Source organism: Actinia tenebrosa, unplaced genomic scaffold, assembly GCF_029948245.1.
Source record: "Actinia tenebrosa isolate PJP-AT-01 unplaced genomic scaffold, QUT_ActTen_1.0 PGA_scaffold6__47_contigs__length_16458017, whole genome shotgun sequence".
Taxonomy (NCBI): Eukaryota; Metazoa; Cnidaria; class Anthozoa; order Actiniaria; family Actiniidae; genus Actinia; species Actinia tenebrosa.
This window is the reverse complement of record NW_028292583.1, coordinates 1,848,840-1,868,341: the sequence shown is the minus strand read 5'-3', so window position 1 is coordinate 1,868,341 and position 19,502 is coordinate 1,848,840. Positions and strand designations below refer to the sequence as shown.

The 19,502-nt window shown below is 37.5% G+C and overlaps 1 protein-coding gene across 1 annotated transcript; it reads right to left on the bottom strand.

Annotated features, from left to right (window-relative positions):
• Positions 1-6,108: 6,108 nt before the first annotated feature.
• LOC116307709 (exosome complex exonuclease RRP44) lies at positions 6,109-19,323 on the bottom strand. Its single transcript, XM_031718009.2, has 27 exons — positions 19,041-19,323; positions 18,671-18,733; positions 18,069-18,163; positions 17,808-17,882; positions 17,330-17,460; positions 17,122-17,204; positions 16,695-16,787; positions 16,237-16,256; positions 16,041-16,089; positions 15,378-15,533; positions 15,115-15,162; positions 14,971-15,039; positions 14,531-14,668; positions 14,019-14,165; positions 13,752-13,868; positions 13,324-13,425; positions 12,884-12,948; positions 12,196-12,280; positions 11,353-11,480; positions 10,929-11,015; positions 10,125-10,281; positions 9,234-9,454; positions 8,530-8,620; positions 8,380-8,457; positions 7,873-8,028; positions 7,121-7,243; positions 6,109-6,367 (listed from the first exon to the last, which is right to left on the bottom strand). The coding sequence occupies exons 1-27, from the start codon at positions 19,263-19,265 to the stop codon at positions 6,311-6,313; spliced, it is 2,859 nt and encodes a 952-aa protein (XP_031573869.2). The 5' UTR covers positions 19,266-19,323; the 3' UTR covers positions 6,109-6,310.
• Between the last annotated feature and the right edge of the window lie 179 nt (positions 19,324-19,502).

Sequence of the window (19,502 nt, the reverse complement as noted above, 5' to 3'; positions counted from 1 at the left end):
ATTCACATTCTAGAACTCAGCCAAACCGAGAGTAATTAAGAGCCGCAATTTCACAAAATTTATCACCCGACGTAAAGAGGAAAACAGTTATCAAGAATGTCAGATTTATAAACTTCCTCTTTTTTGGAAACCACAAGAAAAAAAATAAAAAACCAGCAAAAATAGCTTCACATTTCTCCTCAATACAACTAGAGTAATTCAATACGATATTTGCACGAAAAAACGGTTTTCAAGAATGTTAGATATAAACTTCCTTTTTTAAAGGAAGCCACAAACAGCAGCAAACTCATAACTACTCGTTTTGATATGCGTGCATACTAGCAGCCTATTTCAGGTTGCGTGTGACCCACTTCTAAGTTTGAATACATCCATTTTAGGCCATACAGCACAGGTTCAGCCGATACCGACACGAGTGAAAAACGTCTGCGCATGCTCTGAATTCGTATGCAAATTACTCAAAACATATGTAAATTTGACATGCCTGATAAATTGGACTTCACAAAATGCTAAAACTTAGTGTCCATGCTTGAAACGTAAGGGTAATTCTTTCATATTGTGTTTGCTAATACAGTATCTTGGTCTGACAAAAGTATACCCGCGAATTTTTTTATGTACTTGGAGAAAACAAACATTTATTTTCTCACTCAAAACTCTTCGAAATTCTTGGAAAACGTGCTGAAGTGCACGCATGCGCAAACGTTTTCCCCTGCCGTCGCCGTTACGTTAACCAACTTACTTGCGGGTCGGTCATTCCATTCTTGGAAAAAAAGATTTCTGGTACACAACGACAAAAAGTGATTATACTGAAATAAGAAAGGCTTATGGAATGAATATTCCTCGAATCATTGTGTTTTGTGTGGGTTTGTTGGTCGGAATCTGTGCAGTCGTTATAGCACTCTTTCTGGTTTGGATCCTAGTCTAGTTTTCTTTTTGAAGACGAACAACTGCGCATATGATCTGAAGCAAATGACAGCTGATGACAATATTTTGATCAAAACGGGCGGGATAAGTGTTTGGACTGTAAGCTCGCAGTCATGTTGTAAAAAGTAATCCAAACTTACGAGAAAAAAAGTGGAAAGTGGAATGAAAAAGGTAATATCCCCTGTAAAAGAATAAAGCACACCCTTAGAAAAGATTACAAGTACATCTCATGCCGTTTACAATAGCCTACAATATACTAGAAACCATGCCTACGCGTGTCTTGCAAAAGACCACGACAGCTTCTGTCTAACGAGATCCACTGTAGATCTGATAGAACATTGCATGACATGATCTATTGAGATAACGTAGCAAAAAAATGTCCAGCAATTTGTCCAGTATTTTCTGGCATTAATCTACTTTAGATTTGCCAGCAAAATGAATCAGGACTTTTCTGGAATCAAAGTTTTGGTTGATTCCGCTCCCTTCCGACTTAATAAGCTTATTGCATCCTTAATTAAGTTTGACTTATTTTGATTAACGTTTTAATGCTCTGAATAAAACCAAATGAAAGGGCTCTTAACGATTTATACAATAGAAAGAAAGAGAAATAGGCGTGGGAGCATAACGAAGAGAAGACGTAGGAGGAGGAGAAATTGAAAGGAAAAGGAAAAAGAGAAATAATAAGGATACGATATTGAGATTAACGACTATTTTCCACCAACATCAAACTGACATCTCTTTCCATATCCATTTATCTCTTAAGTTAATCTCAGTAAACCTGGAAACTGTTTGAGTAACTTCATACTATTCCTTTTCAATAAAGATACTGATCCAATATAGAAAAACTGAGGCAACAACCAAACATACTTAACCAAGTATACTTTCGGCAAATGAGCAAATCTTTTTTTTATCAGAGAGAATTGTTACGGCAACGAAACAGATATATGTCATTTCATGCATAAGTCATTAATCACGATTTAATAATAATAATAATAATAATAATGATAATAATAATAATAGCAATAATAACAATAATAATAATAATGATAATAATAATAATGATAATAATAATAATAATGATAATAATAATAATAATGATAATAATAATAGCAATAATAACAATAATAATAATAATGATAATAATAATAATGATAATAATAATAATGATAATAATAATAATGATAATAATGATAATAATAATAATGATAACAATAATAATAATAATAATGATAACAATAACAATAATAATGATAATAATAAGAATGATAATAATATTTTTTTGCATCTATACGTTTTAGTACTGCATAATAATAACAATAATAATAATAATGATATAAATTACATACTTATTTTTTTCTTTTTTATCTATTTATTTATTTATTTATTATTTATGTTTTCGTGTTCAGCTACCGTGTAAAAACCAAAATACTCTTCAACACCTTTGACTAGTTGGGGCCAAAAAGGAAAGCTAAAAACAAGGGGATCCGTTTTAATCTCTAATCCATGGATCAGCAAGTTAATCTAACTTGATCACCAACGTCCGCTATCAAGTACTAGCCACATTCACTAGCCCGCCTCGAGCAGATGGGGTTACAAGGTCGTTGTTACATCCTGTTTTCTTTCTGTATTAGACATTCACTTCCACGTCGTCCGAAAATCGAATCAGGCATATGCCAGAACGTTCTACTCCTTACCAACCCCTTCTGCCTGTTTTTACAGCGAGGGCCTGGTAACTACACTACAACTACGATAAGTTGTTTTAAAATTTTGAATAAGAAAGAAAATTCATGGATCATTTTGGTATTCAAATTAGGTCATCATGCGAACGGCCTATTGCTTCCAATTTTACAAACCATTGCTTCAAACTTTTCAAGAGTAACGAAGAAAAAAATGGATTCTGAATTCCATTCTAGGAAAAGTAGTCATTGGCCCATTTTTGCCCCCTCCCTCCCTACCCTCTTCGCCATCGTTTTGCGCAAGTAGACGGCGAAAGATAAAGAGGAAGACATAAACTGTGATAGTGTCAAGGTATTTTTATAGCTATGCTTGTGATATAATTTAATAGGTGTGGACCAAACGTTTCCTGCACTAAAACAGGTAGTTTTGTTCTGGCACCAGGCCAGCACCAAGCGGTTACAGACGTGTTCACTAAACGGTTATTTTTGATTATTTTTGTAACTGAGTATGAATCAACTTCCGTAACTATTCACGCATCAGGTAGAGAGTTAGTTATACGGACACATTTCATTTCCAATCTCGTGTGTGTAAAAAAAAAAAAACAAAAAACGAGGTTACGCAATACATTTTTATCGTGTATTACTGAAGTACCGATGCTCCAAGGTGAACTGTAATGATTACCGAGAACACATTCATTTCGAATACTCAAGATTAAAATCTTCAGTCTATCTTATCCTCATCACACATTAAGCCATTAACAACTCAACTTCCCTGCCTCTGAGTAAAGGAAGGATGAATGATGCCAGGATGGGGGATGGGATGGGTGCACTTTTCACGACTTACTCCGACAAAAACATCCTCAAATTTTTGCGAGTAAATATCTGTATTTTGCTTGCAGCTCGGTAAAAGTATAATCACAAACACAAAAGATGATGAAATTCAAGCTAAAGCGAAAAGTGACTTATACTAAAAACATACGACTTACAAATAGAAGAACGTAACTTTAAAGCAAAGGTATAAATCAGTCTTCTTTCCTTCCTTCGATGAATCCAACATCAGGGGACTTGTACAACTCAAGGTCCACTTTTTCAAATATTAGTCATGTATTTTTCAATGCATTATTTGAATAAATTATTATTATATAGTATTATTATCACTAGAAACAACCTTAACCTTGGCCTCAATCAAATCTCCAAAAATAACCCCACTTCGGAAATACTTTCCTAACGGTTTAATAATTTAACCCTGACCTCTGTGGGTGGGGTGCGGTAGTACGTAATTGGATACCCTGGCCTCAAGGGTAAGGCGGTGGATGGAAGTTTCTGGGTGAAAGACCTTGTCATCTCTGCTCTCAGTTCTTATAGTCCCAAAAGCTAAGCTTAATTCTAGACAAAGTATTTCAAATCCAGGGCATCGATTTTATACTAATGGCCCTCTAGGATACATTTACTTTCATCCCTACAAAGGGCTAACGTCTGAAATGTCAGCTTAGTTCCAAACGCTTTTTGCACGGTACTGATCTACTTATCTATAATAGTTCTAACTCTTGATCTCGATGGATATAACGATATTTATAGTAAAAAAAATCAACAACTGCAATAATTTCATTGAAATGATATCGAGAAATTTCAAGTTGATTAGCGGTGATGAGATATCCTTATTGATAGAAAAACACAGAAGAGCACGAATTGGCGTCTGAACGATGCAAGGGCTCGTGTGATGTAACGCCCACGACAAAGTACTGACAAGTACTGACAAAGAGTACTATGACATCGAATACAAGAATTTAACCTTTTCAGCAGCTACAATGAAGCAAAAAGGCGCACGCTATTCACTGTGGAAATAAGGAGCAAATCTAAAGTGTGGAGTCGCTTTCTTCCTTAATAAGTACACGGACCGGCTGGTACAGGGGACTGCTGGGTACCGGGTACTGCAGGGTACCGGGGAGTACCCGATATTGGGGACCAAATTGGTGATGGTAGTGTGGAAAGTGTGTTATTTCCGATCATACACTAGAGTTCCCAAATGACTGCATATAGCCGATTTTGGTCACTGTCGGGTACCGGGGATATCGGCCCAAGTTGGTGTATGATAGTACCTGAGATTTTATAGAGACTGTCACCTAGAGTTTGCTGGGTATTAGTGAAGCATAAGGGTGATGTTAATACCGGAGATTTTTCACACTGTACACTCTTTTAGTAATATGTCACAGCCCCGGGTATTGAGTAATGAAAAGGTTACAAAATCCCCCCCCCCCCCCCCACCGGCATAGTATGGGGTCATTAATTGAATTCTAAAGATACCCCTCTCAGCCCTGTAACCTTGGAATTCAAACAGGAGTGGTTTGCACGAAATATTCGTATGAACTAAAAAGTCTAGTCGAAACTTAAGCCGGGTAATATTCTTAGCTGAGCTAAAAGTGCATTAGTATATTGACCTGTGTATTTAACGTAAAAATGTTGGGCAAGGCAATTTTTCTTCCAGGGAATGCGACCCAGGGGAGAGAAGTGAGAAGGTAATCCTCTCCCCGGTATTCCTCTCCCTGGGGGTTGGGGAAGTGTATGGACGTGACCATATGATACGCATGGCATAAACCGCATATAGTAGATGTAAACGTAAGGAGACAATAGACCTCTTCAGTACCTTGGGTGTAATGTATTCCCATTTCTGACCATGTTACATTCTCTATTGCATCATTTCTATGTTTAACGGTTGTCCATAAGAAGACACATGAATATGGACACAACAAAAACGAAAAATCTAATTCTCAAGAGAATGACACGTGGTCTGAAATGGGAAAACATTACACCCAAGATAAAGAGGTCGCTATTCTAACAATATCAAAGTAAAGACTATAGGAATTCATTGACTTCATGGTAGGTCATCCTGTGGACGAGATATTTGGTAAACTTTGGATACCTTGTAAGCGCTATATGCTATGTAATACTGGTATTAATATCAAAGTACTTAAAAATACACTTGAATTAAAGGGATTATGTTGTCTAGAAGAAGCAAAATGGAGGGGAGGGGGGAGATAAAATCATCTAAATATATCACTAGTATTGCTATATTACTTTTACTAATCCCAGGGTGCTCAAGAAAGTCTGCATTCAACAGGAACTTTTAAGTTAAAAGTTAAAAGTCGTTATGTTCTTCCTTTAGGACAGCCTTTTATCCTACACCTACTACTACGTTATTCAGGACTCCAACGAGAAATTAAAAGCCACTGACACGGTTTTTAGTTTTTAGTGTATGAAATATTTGGAAACATTTTCCTTGAAGTGTCAGTTGTTCTGTCGTGTTTGAGATAGAGTGAGCGAGTTTGAAAAAATGAAAGAAGAAAGAAAGAAAGAAAGAAAGAAAGAAAGAAAGAAAGAAAGAAAGAAAGAAAGAAAGAAAGAAAGAAAGAAAGAAAGAAGGAAGGAAGGAAGGAAGGAAGGAAGGAAGGAAGGAAGGAAGGAAGGAAGGAAGGAAGGAAGGAAGGAAGAAAGAAAGAATCCAACACAATACTATTAAAAATCAGTCATATTAAAGTAAAAGTTTTAAATAAAATATTAAAAGGGTTCTCTGTCAGTTAGAAAAATGAATTGCAGTGAAGATATTTTTGTCATGCTTTGCAACTCATCTGCAGCAGCTCTTACAACGAGCAGCTTATTCATTGGTTATTGCCTGATATCTCAATACCTATCTTTTTTCATGCATTGGATGGGCTTTACTTCAGTCTTGCTTTCTTGGGGCTTGGCTCGCTGACTTCCCAATCTATACAGGGCTGATCAAACAAAACAAAAATCTAACATCAAGAACCTGCTACTCTTCTTAGTTCCGCAAAGTCTCGGAATACAATTGCGGAGTCCGTGTTTTGAATTAGCTAAATAGGCCCTGTATCAAGCTGAAGATAGCGAGTGGTTTTCACGGCTAAGTAGGTCGCATCCGTGTTAGTTTTAGCTTTCAATACTCAGCAGTGATAGAGAGAGACACTGAGATGGAGACAAACTGCGCACCACACGGCTATAGTACACTCGCCTTTCACCTTTCACCTCTGGGTTCTTGTGTTTAATTCCTAGACTCGGCACCATATGTGAGATCAAGGGTTTTTCTCCGGGTTCTCCGCTTTTTCTCCCTCCGTATTCCCTGCTAGCAGAGCCTATTTTCCTTTTGTTTTGGTGGTGAGAAAATCGACTCTGCTGATGTAGGACGTTATACTTGTCGCGGCTGCGTGGCGTAACTTAGCAACGCAGTCATGATTTTGACAGCCGCTCTTGGCGCCACGGTGTGTTACATTTGCTCATGCGCACTACATATACTTGGTTAAAAACCGGTTTTAAAACTAGTTTCGTTGGTGTATCAAAGGAAACGCTCTACATCGGCAGAGTCTCCCTCCTCCCCGCCTAAAAGAAGGGAGAGAAAGAGCAGAGAACCCTCCAAAAAACTCAACACACTAAATTCAACTTCGATCTGTAAGTTGGCATTGCTTTAGACCAGCCCAGAGGTTATTTCAGGATTCACGAGTGTATTAACGTACCTTGGGAGAGAGCAGAGTAAACTGAAGAAAAGAATTGTGCGTCACCGTCTTCTCCACCTTGATCTCCAGGGTTACTTTATCAAACATACTGAACTTTACATTCCCTACAGTAAGGGAAGGTTCCTAGAGGGAAAATGAAGAAAAAAACCATTAGCTACTTTGATACACATCTAGATATCTTTGCTTTCTTGCTAGTCTTCCATTGTACGTTACGTCATCACGACCTCTCGGGGGAGCGTTGGTGCCATTTACAAAAGATTCCTCTTTAGCATCCATTGTAAACGGCACCAAAATGGCCGACATGTTTTTGTCTTGTGACTCTGTTCGGAATGCTTGCAACCCCACAAGCAACTCCTGTTCCTTGCAGACGGTACTTTAGGTCAGGTCCACACTTATGGACTTTAGTTTGAACTGAATCAGTCGCATACTCTTCGATGCGTGGTGGCTTTGCGTAACCCCACTCCACTCCACTCCACTCCACTCCACTCCACTCCACTCCACTCCACTCCACTCCACTCCACTCCACTCCACTCCACTCCACTCCACTCCACTCCACTCCACTCCACTCCCACTAAAACGATCGGAAACGCATGCATTTGGCAAAAACGCTCTCCAGAGTGGAGACAATATTGAAGCGAAGCTTTCGATGCGTTTTCGGTCAAACGAAAACTCGAAGCGTTTCGAAAACGACCTGTACACTGAGACCTGTACCTAGTTTTCCTGTACCTATCTATGTGGCCTTCGTTTCATACCTCTTCATTAAACACCATATGGCTGTCTGTAATCCCGTGTCTATTCATATACACTGTTCCTTGTAGGCCAAACTTTGGGATGAGGACTTGTAAGGCGTTTTTACGAATAAACATTACAAATGCGTCTTCAGTCTTCGGGTTGTCTTTGAAAAACAACTGAAATAAAAATAAATAAAAAAACTCGTTTAGACTTTTTTGACATTCATACAGAGCTATATCACAGGGAACCCAATTTAGATAAAAGTAAAACACAAAAAGAAAATTACAAAAACATGTCTTGTTCTGTATTTAGTGTACCCGAGGTCAAGAAAGTATCATAAATAAATAAATAATACAAGAAAATAGGAAAATCAACCAAAGAATACCATACGATATTTCATTTGAGCACATTTGTTTTCAAACATGTGGCGTCCCAAAAAAGCGCGCGAAAAATATGTATTTTGATTTTCGTCTACCATTTTCATCTCAATTGGGCTTCCTTTGGTTACGTAATATCAACAGACTCACCTGTGTATGAAGATCCACAGAGCCACGCCCTGCGTATTGAGCCATCTTGTGTCGGAAGTTGAGATGGTTACATTGTTTCTGTACAGAAATGAAGGAATTTTTTTGAGGACTCCATACGATAACAAAAAATATTATCATCCTCAGACGTACCTGAACTTTTTCCTTATGCAGCAAATCGGGGTAAGACTTCATGGCTCCGATTGCAACAGCTAAAAGACGATGGACCAAGACATCAGAATATCTAAAGCATCACAAAATGAATGATCAACGACAAGCTGCTGTCATTAGACGTCATTTCCTGTCTCGTGTGGAATTTTTACCATCTGAATGGCACGTTTTCGAAAAAAATCTGTAACCTGGATGATGGAGGGTAGTGTTTGGCCTTCACTGAAGGCTGATGAGATTCATGAGATTCATTCAGCTGATTGATACCAAACAGCAGTGTTTGCCTGTCATTATAACCTGGTAATGAGATTCGTGAGATTTACTCAGCTGATTGATACCAAGTCGCGAATAATCTCTGGCTGATAGCACATGACGGGCAGTATTTGCCTGTTATCGTATGCTGGTAATGAGATTCATTTACTGGTTGATACCAATCAATAGAATTGCTCTCTGGTTGAAAGCAGTGTTTACCCTTCAATGAGGGCTGATAATGAGATTCATCCAGCTGATTAAGTAATAGAATATTCTCTAGCTGATAGCACATGACGGGCAGTTTTGCCTGCCATAAAGTAGGCTGATTGTGAGATTCATGAGATTCAATCCGCTGATTGATACCAAGTAATAGAATACAGCATGGTATAGAACAAGGTATTTACAGATCAAGTACAATGAGTATTGAGATTCCTTACCGTCTGATAGGTGACGTGAAGTGAGTATAAATAGGTGTAGCTAGACCATAATGGTGATACTGATCCTCAGGGAGCATGCCCGAACAAAAGTACACCGCTTCCATCATGCATCGTGTTGTCAGGATACGTAGCATGGTATTGAAGTAGGGCTCATCTTCGATAACCGCGGCGTCCAAGGAGACGGCCAAGTCTTTTGCTGTGTCTACTTTGATTTCCAGACCCTATCAAGAAGAAAAAGAAAACTTCAACCTCTCTTCACCCTTGCTCTCACACTTTGTCATGGTGGTAAAGCTAAGGAGCTGTCCATGACTCATAGAAGACTATCCGCTGGGATCTTGGTCCCAGGTAGGTGCGAAACGGTCGAAAAGACGTGGCCCAGAGAGGGGCAATGCCTTGGACCTTTGGATTAGTCATTGGGTTTAGCGCTAATTCCACGACTACAAATGAAATCCCATAGCTGATGCAATTTAACAACCAACGTGTCTTAACGCACTTGCTTTTGAAATCCTAATTTTTAAAATAAACCAATCACACTTAGAGTACAGTATTTGTGACCAATTAAAACGCTAGAAAAAAGTCACCATTTGGATCTCATCACGGCACGAAATAGTCTCCTTTGCAGCTGTTCTTAGCACCGGTCCGAAAATCCTTTCCCACTATCGTCTGCTCAATGGAGCACTACATTCCTTTCCCATTGTTCTGTCGATAATCTTTTAGCCAATAATATGGGAAAGGAATTTAGTGCTCGATTGAGCAGACGTAAGTGGGGAGGGAAGAGTTTGGACCGACGCTAAGAACGGCTGCAAAGGAGACTAGGCACGGAAAGGCAAATCCAAAATGTGAATTTTTTTTACCAAATAATAAATTCGCGCAAGAGAATATAAGATGTACCTTGGAGCGTGCTGCCTTCACTAGGATGTCATAGTTGGAGAGCGGAGGGGAAGGATGTCTTCTGAGAACAGCAAACTCAGGAAAACGTTGATGTATCTTCTTTGCAACGGAAATGTTAGCCAACAGCATGAACTCTTCCACCAAGGAGTTTGTATCTCTAGGAATGCAACAAACTGCCTTTATTTCAGCGTTCCACGAAATAATGCTATTGCTGGTTTTCAACACGGCGGCCATGTTGGAGGATATAACAAAAGAGACTAATGTGACGAATCTTTTGTTAAATTCATCCAACATGGCGGCAGTGAAAACCATCAATTTCAAACAAGGAACACAGGCCCTAGCCCGTTAGGATCTGGGATCGATACTAATAAAGGCTGCGAAGGAGACCAAACTGACTTCTGCGAACGATTGAACTAAATTATAGCGAATCGTCGTCGCGGCGAAGTATATCAGTTTAGTGGACGCCATTCAAGGCGTCTCCATGACATTCCATACGCGCGTGCACTTGAAAACTTTGAGTATTCCAACAATGTCAATGTTTTCTATTGTCTTTTTACTTGTACACTCATTAGTACATTTTGTTTCACGGGTTATTGAAAACCACTCTAAATACGGTCATCTAAAAAAAGATTCTCTTAAATATGCGTTCAAGCATAAATAAAATAAAAAATAAATACGATCAGGACACCCCTAAATATGCTCAAAGTATGGTTGGTCATTTGAAAAAAGATACTCTTAAATATGGAAATTTGAAAAAAAGAATACTCTTAAATATGGTCATGTTTATCAATGAATGAAAACTACCTGAGTTGCTTCGTTTCTACATCAATTGGGTCATGTGTTTCACTGTCGATATGGAAGCGTACTTCAGTAGAAGCAAGAGTTAAAGCCCTGCAAAAACAAAGACAATCATAAATGACTATAGAAACTGCTCAAACATGTAAGCTAGTATACTAGTTGAATCCACAAGAAGAAGAAAAGAGGGTGGCGAGAAAAGAATGCACAGAAGGAAAAAAAGTGATAATTTTGATGGTGATGATCATGACCCTGTATGGACCCGTGAACATGACACCACATGATCTCCCCCTCCCTCCTCTACCAAGATTGACTTCCTCTCTGCATTACTGAAAAGAGTCTGCTATACTTATCAGGAAAAAGATGGTTTTGTTACTGTAGACGTACATAACAGGTTACGCTAAATCTGTAAACGTTGAAAGGTCCTATTTACCCATTTTCTATACGTCCTCTCTTCAAGATCTTGGCCAACTGGTTTAGATGTCTAAGACTAATGGTGATGTCATCATTCTGTGTGGAATCATCGATACGAAGCTGAGCCTCAGCGTAAGTTAAGGATGCCTAGTAATAACAAGAATAATGTTCGAAGTTTATATTAGATGTAAAAACGTGGGAGTGTGATCGATATTTGGGAACTAAAAAGTCTCTAATCCTTACTTTAAAACTCATTAATAATTCATGAAGGAAACACAATAGAAATCATGACCATGAAGGAGGTTTTATATCTGATATAGATTCGTCTTCATTTGCATAAACTCTATCAAATTTCATTTCGTAAAGAATTCGGTACAATATGAGAACATACATCATGAGTTTTTTAAGCCGCTAAATAAACTCATAGATCATATTTTATGTAATGTTTAATAAACGAGCAGGAGTGTTTTATCGGGTATAAAACACGAGGCGCAGCCGAGTGGTTTTAGACCCGATAAAACACGATCTGCGAGATTATTGAACGGCTTAGAAAACTTATGATGTTTGTTCTCATTGTGTACCGATTTTTTTACGAAATGAACCAAGTTTGATAGAGAAAATCCAAGTTAAAGTTTATGCAAATGAAGACGAATCTTTATCAGATATAAAATCACCTTCATGGTCATGATTTCTATTGTGTTTTCTTCATGAATTATTAATGAGTTTTCTAACGGATCTAAAGCCACTCAGCTGCAGCTCATGTTTTATTATTATTTATTAAACAGCACGTAGTGTACTGAATATGTACTGTATGTGAAATTGAAAAACAACAAAATATCAAGGTCTATCAACATGTACTAACCTTTGAACAAATGACACTCTTTGTAAACTTTGTTTGGATGATTTCTGCATTTGGTGTGAGCTCCCAGATACACGAGAAAGCAAGTCTGGTTACAAACAGAATGAAAAAAATAATAGTTAATCAAGCCATCCAAGTACAACTAAACCCTCAAATCTTTTTATCAACATCCTGTAACAGGCTCTGAGCCAATCTAAGTTAGGGCACGGCTAATTCACAGATTGAACCCTGCAATAACCTCTGGGCTGACTAAGTCAGGGCATTGCTTACTCACAGATTGAACCCTGCAACAACCTCTGGGCTGATCTAAGTCAGGGCATGGCTTACTCACAGATTGAACCCTGCAACAACCTCTGGGCTGATTCAAGTCAGGGCATTGCTTACTCACTGATCAAACCCTGAAACAACTGATCTATAAGACAGGGCACAGTTACTTAACTTACTGTACATTTCAAATTAAAATTTAGCTCGTTAGGTTTTTGCGAAAGGAGGAAATCTAGAGAAAATCCTCTAATCAAGAAAAAGACCTCACAAACTCTACTTACATGTGGAGCAAAGTCAAGCAATCAAATCTAAGATCCCAGAAATTAGAGGAAAGTGCATTACTGTATTTAACACTACATCACCTTTGTTCTACATACACAACTTAATATAATTATTATCAAGACCTGCTATCATATATTTTATATACCTGTCAACGTTCGAGTGAAGGGAACAAAGGTTAGAACTCAGGAGAGTAGGAACCATGTCTATACGCTGAAAGAAAGAAACAAAACCAGAAACTAAGAAAGTCCTACTATCAATGTGTGGCCATATCATCCTGTGTCTCATTTACATATTTTGACCAAATTTATTTTTGACCTTTTCATTTGCAATAACTCAATAATTTGTTATCATTGCTCCAGTGTACGGTCTATTTTGATTGTTGATAAGACCACACAAACAGTTGACATAAACAGATAAACATCTGGGCCTGGCTGTACGAAGGGTGAATAGTGCTATCGGAATGATAAATTTTATCCAATGGATAAATTTATTGGATAACAGCATTGACTTATCCACTGGATAGTGCTACCCCACCCTTCAAAGAACCGGGCCATAACCAGAAGCAAGGATGTTCAACTGAGTCACCTGATCTGTAAGGTACACAGTGGTTCCTCGATTAGCAGCCTCGTCATCCATTGCTGTGCCAGGATGGATGAAGTGGGTCACATCTGCTATGTGAACACCAACCTGGAATGACAAACGTACCAAATCAGGCCTCCTTCTCATTTCTCTCTCAAACCATCTGCCTCACAAAAACCCCCTACCTACAAAAGGCTTAGTCGATATTTTCAAAAAGAAATCTTGGATGCAAGGTTAACAAGAAAGTACCAAAGAAACAATTTGAAGGGATCTAGGAGTTTATCGTGCAAACTGCCTATTAGGGAGCTGGAATCTCATATAAATGATATTAATAAAAATATCTGAAGAAAAATCTTCAAACCTCAACTGTTGACCTTGGATATCAATAAAGGTCACCCAGCTCATTTGGAGAGGTTTCATACCGAGAAGGTTACCTCATAATTTCCGTTGTCAAGTTTTTTCCAGTGCAGCGCATCATCAATGTCAGTACATCCAGCGGGGTCTACACTGCAAATTGACAGGTCTCGCAGATCCAAGCGTGTGTCTAAATCCTGTTGAAAACACATGTACATATGTAAGCAGTAATAATGGATACGTACTGTAAACACACTAAAATTGAAGATTTAATTCAAACAAGATGAGGAAATTCCAAGGAAATTCCAATTTGAAATTTGACTGGTGATTAGTGGAAACTGTCTAACCTCCTGTGTGATTGCCCAAGGCATAGATGGCAAGTCTTTCTGGACAGCTGCAGAGAATGCCAGGTGTGGTACATCATGCTCCAGTAGTAGAAGCTCATTTTCTGTGTCCTTGTCACCAATATCACCCAGCTTACGAACAAAATGACCCTAGAAATATTGAAGGAACGCAATGATGATGAAGCCAGTGAGTAAAGGAATGAACCAAAATAAAACAATACTGGTGGGTCCAAAAGGAGGAGTTTTTTAAAGGGTTGGATGGGTTGAGGACTGATGGGGTAGGATGGGATGGGGTAGGGTAGGGTAGGGTAGGGTAGTGTGTATGGTGGGGTCATGTAGAGTATGGTAAGGTAAGGCAGAGTAAGTGATGGTAGCATAGGGTAAGGCAGGGTAGTGTAGGGTAGGGTGTAGGGTGTAGGATGACGTGTGAAGGGTGTAGAGCAGGGCAGGGTAGCAGAGAGTAGGGGAGGGAAGGTGGTTAGCAAACATGCAAAGCCTATGACGTACTAGTTTACCTGAGGGTATCGAGAGGTTCTAGGCCACGAGTCAATGCTGACCACAATTCGCTGGGTTGTCAATGTTTCTGCTTGCCTGGTCACAATCTTGATCCTTGGTATTCTACGTTCAGCTGCGATAAACAGGTGATGGGAACTCTGTGTATAGACAAGTAAAAAGTTATGGTTTAATTCAAAGTTTCTTCTTAGATTTCCTACTATGAAACTTGCCATGAAAAAGGCACAATACACAACAGTATTAAAGCCACAATTGCCACAGGGCATACAGCACCAACCCTAAATTGAGCAAGTGTATTGGACATGACGACGCAAATAACACTCACAAGCAAAGCTGCTCTCAGCACTTCACATACCCATGACACATCAAACCTAACTTTTTACTAAAAAAATGTAAAAATGTATGAAATATTTTGGGCAACTGTGTAAAGCATGGACAGTACCTGAGGATTCCCTGATGGGCTGATGACCCCACAATATGGCCTCCAGTTACGCTTGATAATACCTACAACCTGAAAGGTACAGCAGTGTCATGTGCATTGATAAAAATAAAATGAAAAGAAAGAAAATTAAGAGAAGTTCCATACCTTTCCCGTTTTCTTGAAGTTTGATATTTCTTTTTTGTTATTATTAATCTACAGAAAGTAAAAATGTGTAATTTTGTTTGCTGCATTGAAAGAGGGAAAGAAAGGAAGGGAAAAGGAAGGGGGGGGGGGCGGATAATTATTAAGAGGAAGGAAGAAATCTGGAAAAAATCAATCCAACTCATCACTATAGACTGGACCATAACAAAGACTAAAAAAGTACTATACATATGCTATAAAAAGTATATACACAGCTGAAAACTGACCTTGATATTGTCTATGTTTTCCTCAGCCCCATCTTGAGACACATCCTCCAGCACAACAGATGATGGACATTTCCAGTGATCTTTAGGCAATATTTCTATGGCAACTACATCACCATGGACTGCACGATTCAAGTTCTCTAACCCTTGGATAAATATCTTCAAGAGAAATAAAAAATGATTGAATGAATAAATGAACAAACGAAAGAATGAACAAACAAATGAACAAACATATAAACAAACGAATGAACAAACAAATAAATGGAATAAATAAACGAATTTATGAATGAATAAATGAACGAACGAACTAATGAATGAATGAATGGATGGATGGATGAATGAATGAGTGAATGAATGAATGAGTGAATGAATGAATGAATGAACTAACAGATGAATGAATGAACGAACGCATAAATGAATGAATCAAGGAATGAATGGATAAATGGAATGGAATGGAAATATAAATGGATGGATGGATTAATGTGAGTGAGGGAAGGTATGAAATAAAAGAAGGAATGCATGAATGAAAAAATGAATGAAAACAAGAATGAGAGATGGATAAATGGATGGAATTGAATGATGAAAAGGATGGATCAATAACTTAATGAATAAGCAAGTGAATAATTGAATGAAGGAATAAATGAGTGAAATTGCACGTGACATTACCTCATCTTCACTATCTCTGACGTACACAACAGCCTCTAGATAATTCTCTCTTAAATCAAACAAACATCAAAATTAATGGTTTGAACCCAAACCCCAACCTGAGACCTCAGAGGTCAGCACACTACCACTACAATACCCTAAATACTCGAATAATGTACATCTATCAAATGCATGATGCTATTTATGTCAACCTCACCTGCTTCCATGAAGTACTCCCTAAAGCAATGTCAAAAAGATACAAATTAAGTAACAAGTGAAAAGGATGCCCAGTTTATCTGGCTATATTTACGTAGAGTGGGTGTGTGTGGGTCACATTAATAAATACAGCAGCGCGAAGTGCAAAAGTATGACCGGCGATTTGCATACTTTTATGCTAGGGATTTTGTATTTTAAACCGGCAAATTTCAATGTAAAGCTGGCAGGTCTCGATAAATAAGTTGTGTAAAATATCTCATTTTGCAAGTATGCAAATACATTACTAGTAAATGTGCTTAACCGCTGTCCTTTTGCTCAATAAGCTGTAGAGATGTACAAAATGTGACCCTAAAATCAGCATAGGTAGGGTGTTGTAAGAGTATTGGTATAACTGTGCAATATCAAACTGTCCTCTTGGAGTATATACTGTACATGTAGCTGACTGGTGATCCAGTTTACCTGTTTATATTTTCCAGACTTTATTCCTGCCTGGATTTTTGTCAAAGGTAGATGCTCTGAAAATATAAACTGGCTTCTTTTCCCATCTGTGGACTTTACAAACAATTTTATAATCAATATGCATTTGTTAATTACTAGAATGAAATACACCTGAGTGGGTATTATTTCAACTGTAATAGTTCTAACGATTGAGTAAAATCTTTTATCAAAAAAATAATTCATTAAACAGAGATTAAATGCATATTGTAATTGGCGTTTAGACATGATATTAGATGTAGGAGTTCATATAACATGCGTATACCTGTATATAGCCTTCATCTGATGAAAGCTATCACTAGTTATATATAGCTGAAACGTCATGTTTTTATCAAATCTTCTAATGGTATCCTAAATCCAATATTTAAACTCTACAATATTGTTCAGTTACCTCTTCATGATCTTCATGTTCAAGATTAGCCAACCGATCCACCAGATCACCACAGCCATCTAAACTGCTAACATACTCCTTAACTAAAAACAAAACAATAGCATTTATTATGGATGAATGCAAATGAGTGCGTGCTGTGTACTCTAATAAAGCACGTACTCCCAACCAATCAGAATACAAGAGTTATAACAGTTGATTTATAACTTACTTTTAAATGCCTTGATTCCTTCTTTGATTGCTTTCTCTTTATTTGCTCTATCATTGGTAATCAATACTATTTGTATTCTGAGGTCTTCATCTTTACCACCTTCACACTCTGTCAAGTGATCATTATACCAGCTAAGAAAAAAATATATAAAAAATAAATAGAAAAAGATGTAATAATAGCAACACCTTATCCCACAGATAAATTTATTAGATAACAAAAATCATCTTATACGCTGGATAAGGATTTATCTGTCGGATAGCTCTATCCACCCTTCGTACAACTCTCTCGATCACCACTCTTCAACATCACTAACAAATATTGGAGGGATGTACAGTAAATAAATTTAAAGTATCTTTAATTATATACACATTAAAGAGATACAAAGGGTATAAATCACCTATTTAAATACACTTGCATGCTATAAGGGTGCATGATAGGCAATCTTTATTCATACTTAATAATACATGTACATATTCACCTTGCTGCTGTTCGTATAGCTCTATCATTCCTGTCATTACTTGATTCATCTTTTGCTCTCTCAACATATGTTTGTCTAAAATTACACAATTTAAATAAGAGTTATCAATGATAAAGAGATATATGACAAACATAAAGTGCACCAAATGAAAAAGAAAAAAAATTAATACTATGAAAGTCAGCGAATGGCACATCAAACTACGATAACTTTGGTAGTAATATCAAATTTTTATCAGCATACATATATGCATATAGTACGTACCTGTGGTGTTCATTTGAGAAGACATAAAATTTTCGTTCTGGATCTGATATGATAGCCCTAACTCTCTTATATACTCCAAGGTTGAGATTCTTAACCTGAAATATAAAGGCAGTTTAATTTCATGATGCCAGCTCTTCAGATTTTAATGAAGTAAACTAGCTTGAGCTGTATCAGTGAATGAAGTGATGGAAACAATATGAGTAAATTGAGCATCGTGTAAATACAGGTATACTTATATTAACTGATGTTTCAGACATTATTTAGGCAAGTCTTTTTCTACTCTAACAAAGGACTAATTCCTAAAGGGTCAGTAACCACTGTTTTCATTGCAACAGTCACAACAGGAAAATCAGGCAATAAACTGCCATCAAGCAGAGTATATAAATATACCAAACTATTTATTTGATTGACGGCAGTGTATTACCGGATTTCCCTGTTGTGACTGTTATCTCAATCAGCCCGTAGCAATGAAAACAAGCAAATATGTATACTGTCCCTTGTGTACATATACCATTAATTTTTTTATACACTGTTAAATGTACCATTCTGGCCAATTTGGCTCAAAATTGATGATTAACGTCATGAGAAGTTGTATACTATACCTCTTCAAGAACTGTTTGTAGCAAAATTACATTTTTAAAGACTGGATCTTCTAGGACATCGATCTAGTGAATAAAAATATTCAAATTGTTTTGCATTATGATGGTGATATAATTATGTTCTTTCGTATCTATTTGACGATATTATTGCTCTTAAAATTTCTTATTCTAAGGTCTCCAGATAAGAGATCTTAAATAAAATAACTATGGTCTATAAAAGTATGGCCTCTAAAATACCAATGAATACCAAACCTTTTACTAGTATTTAGAAAATCAAATTTAAAGTTTGATTACACATTAATAAGTAGTTAATTTGTTTCATTGGCTAAGTAAAATCCCTCCAATGCAAGAGTGGGCTATCCTATACTCTTACCTGATGTAAAACTACATTTGTATCGGGTATAATGTAATGAGGATAATCACAGAGCTGAGAAGACAAGGACTGGGGTACACTTCCCAAAACATTGTTCTGACTTTCTCCACAATTTGTACAGTGACTTGCACCGCACCAAACGTCGTCTCGCAAGTAATGTTCACGGACAACTTTTAGTACATTACCCTTTCGAGTTTTCTTTACATATGTTTTGGATTTGAGCATTTTATGACGAGAATTTTAACAAACACTTCTGGGAAGGCACTTCTGCACGTGTAACTAGGCCGCCATATTGGACTTATTTGGAACACCGCTGACAACGTTGGAACAAATGAGGGTTATCTGGATCCCTGTGTAAATCTATTGGGAATAATGTTTTCCCATTTTAGACCATGTGGCACTCACTCCCATGAAAATAAGATTCTTTATTTGAGTATTATCCCAGCGAAGGCGGAACCGAAA

Bases quoted from the DNA above. Each gene is read 5' to 3' on its own strand.
- LOC116307709 (XM_031718009.2), bottom strand. From the start codon at position 19,265: ATGCTCAAATCCAAAACATATGTAAAGAAAACTCGAAAGGGTAATGTA. The intron at 15,534-16,040 runs GTAATGTCACGT...TTTCTCTTGAAG, and splicing joins TCAGAGATAGTGAAGATGAG to ATATTTATCCAAGGGTTAGA. The intron at 11,481-12,195 runs GTTAGTACATGT...TGTTATTACTAG, and splicing joins AGAGTGTCATTTGTTCAAAG to GCATCCTTAACTTACGCTGA.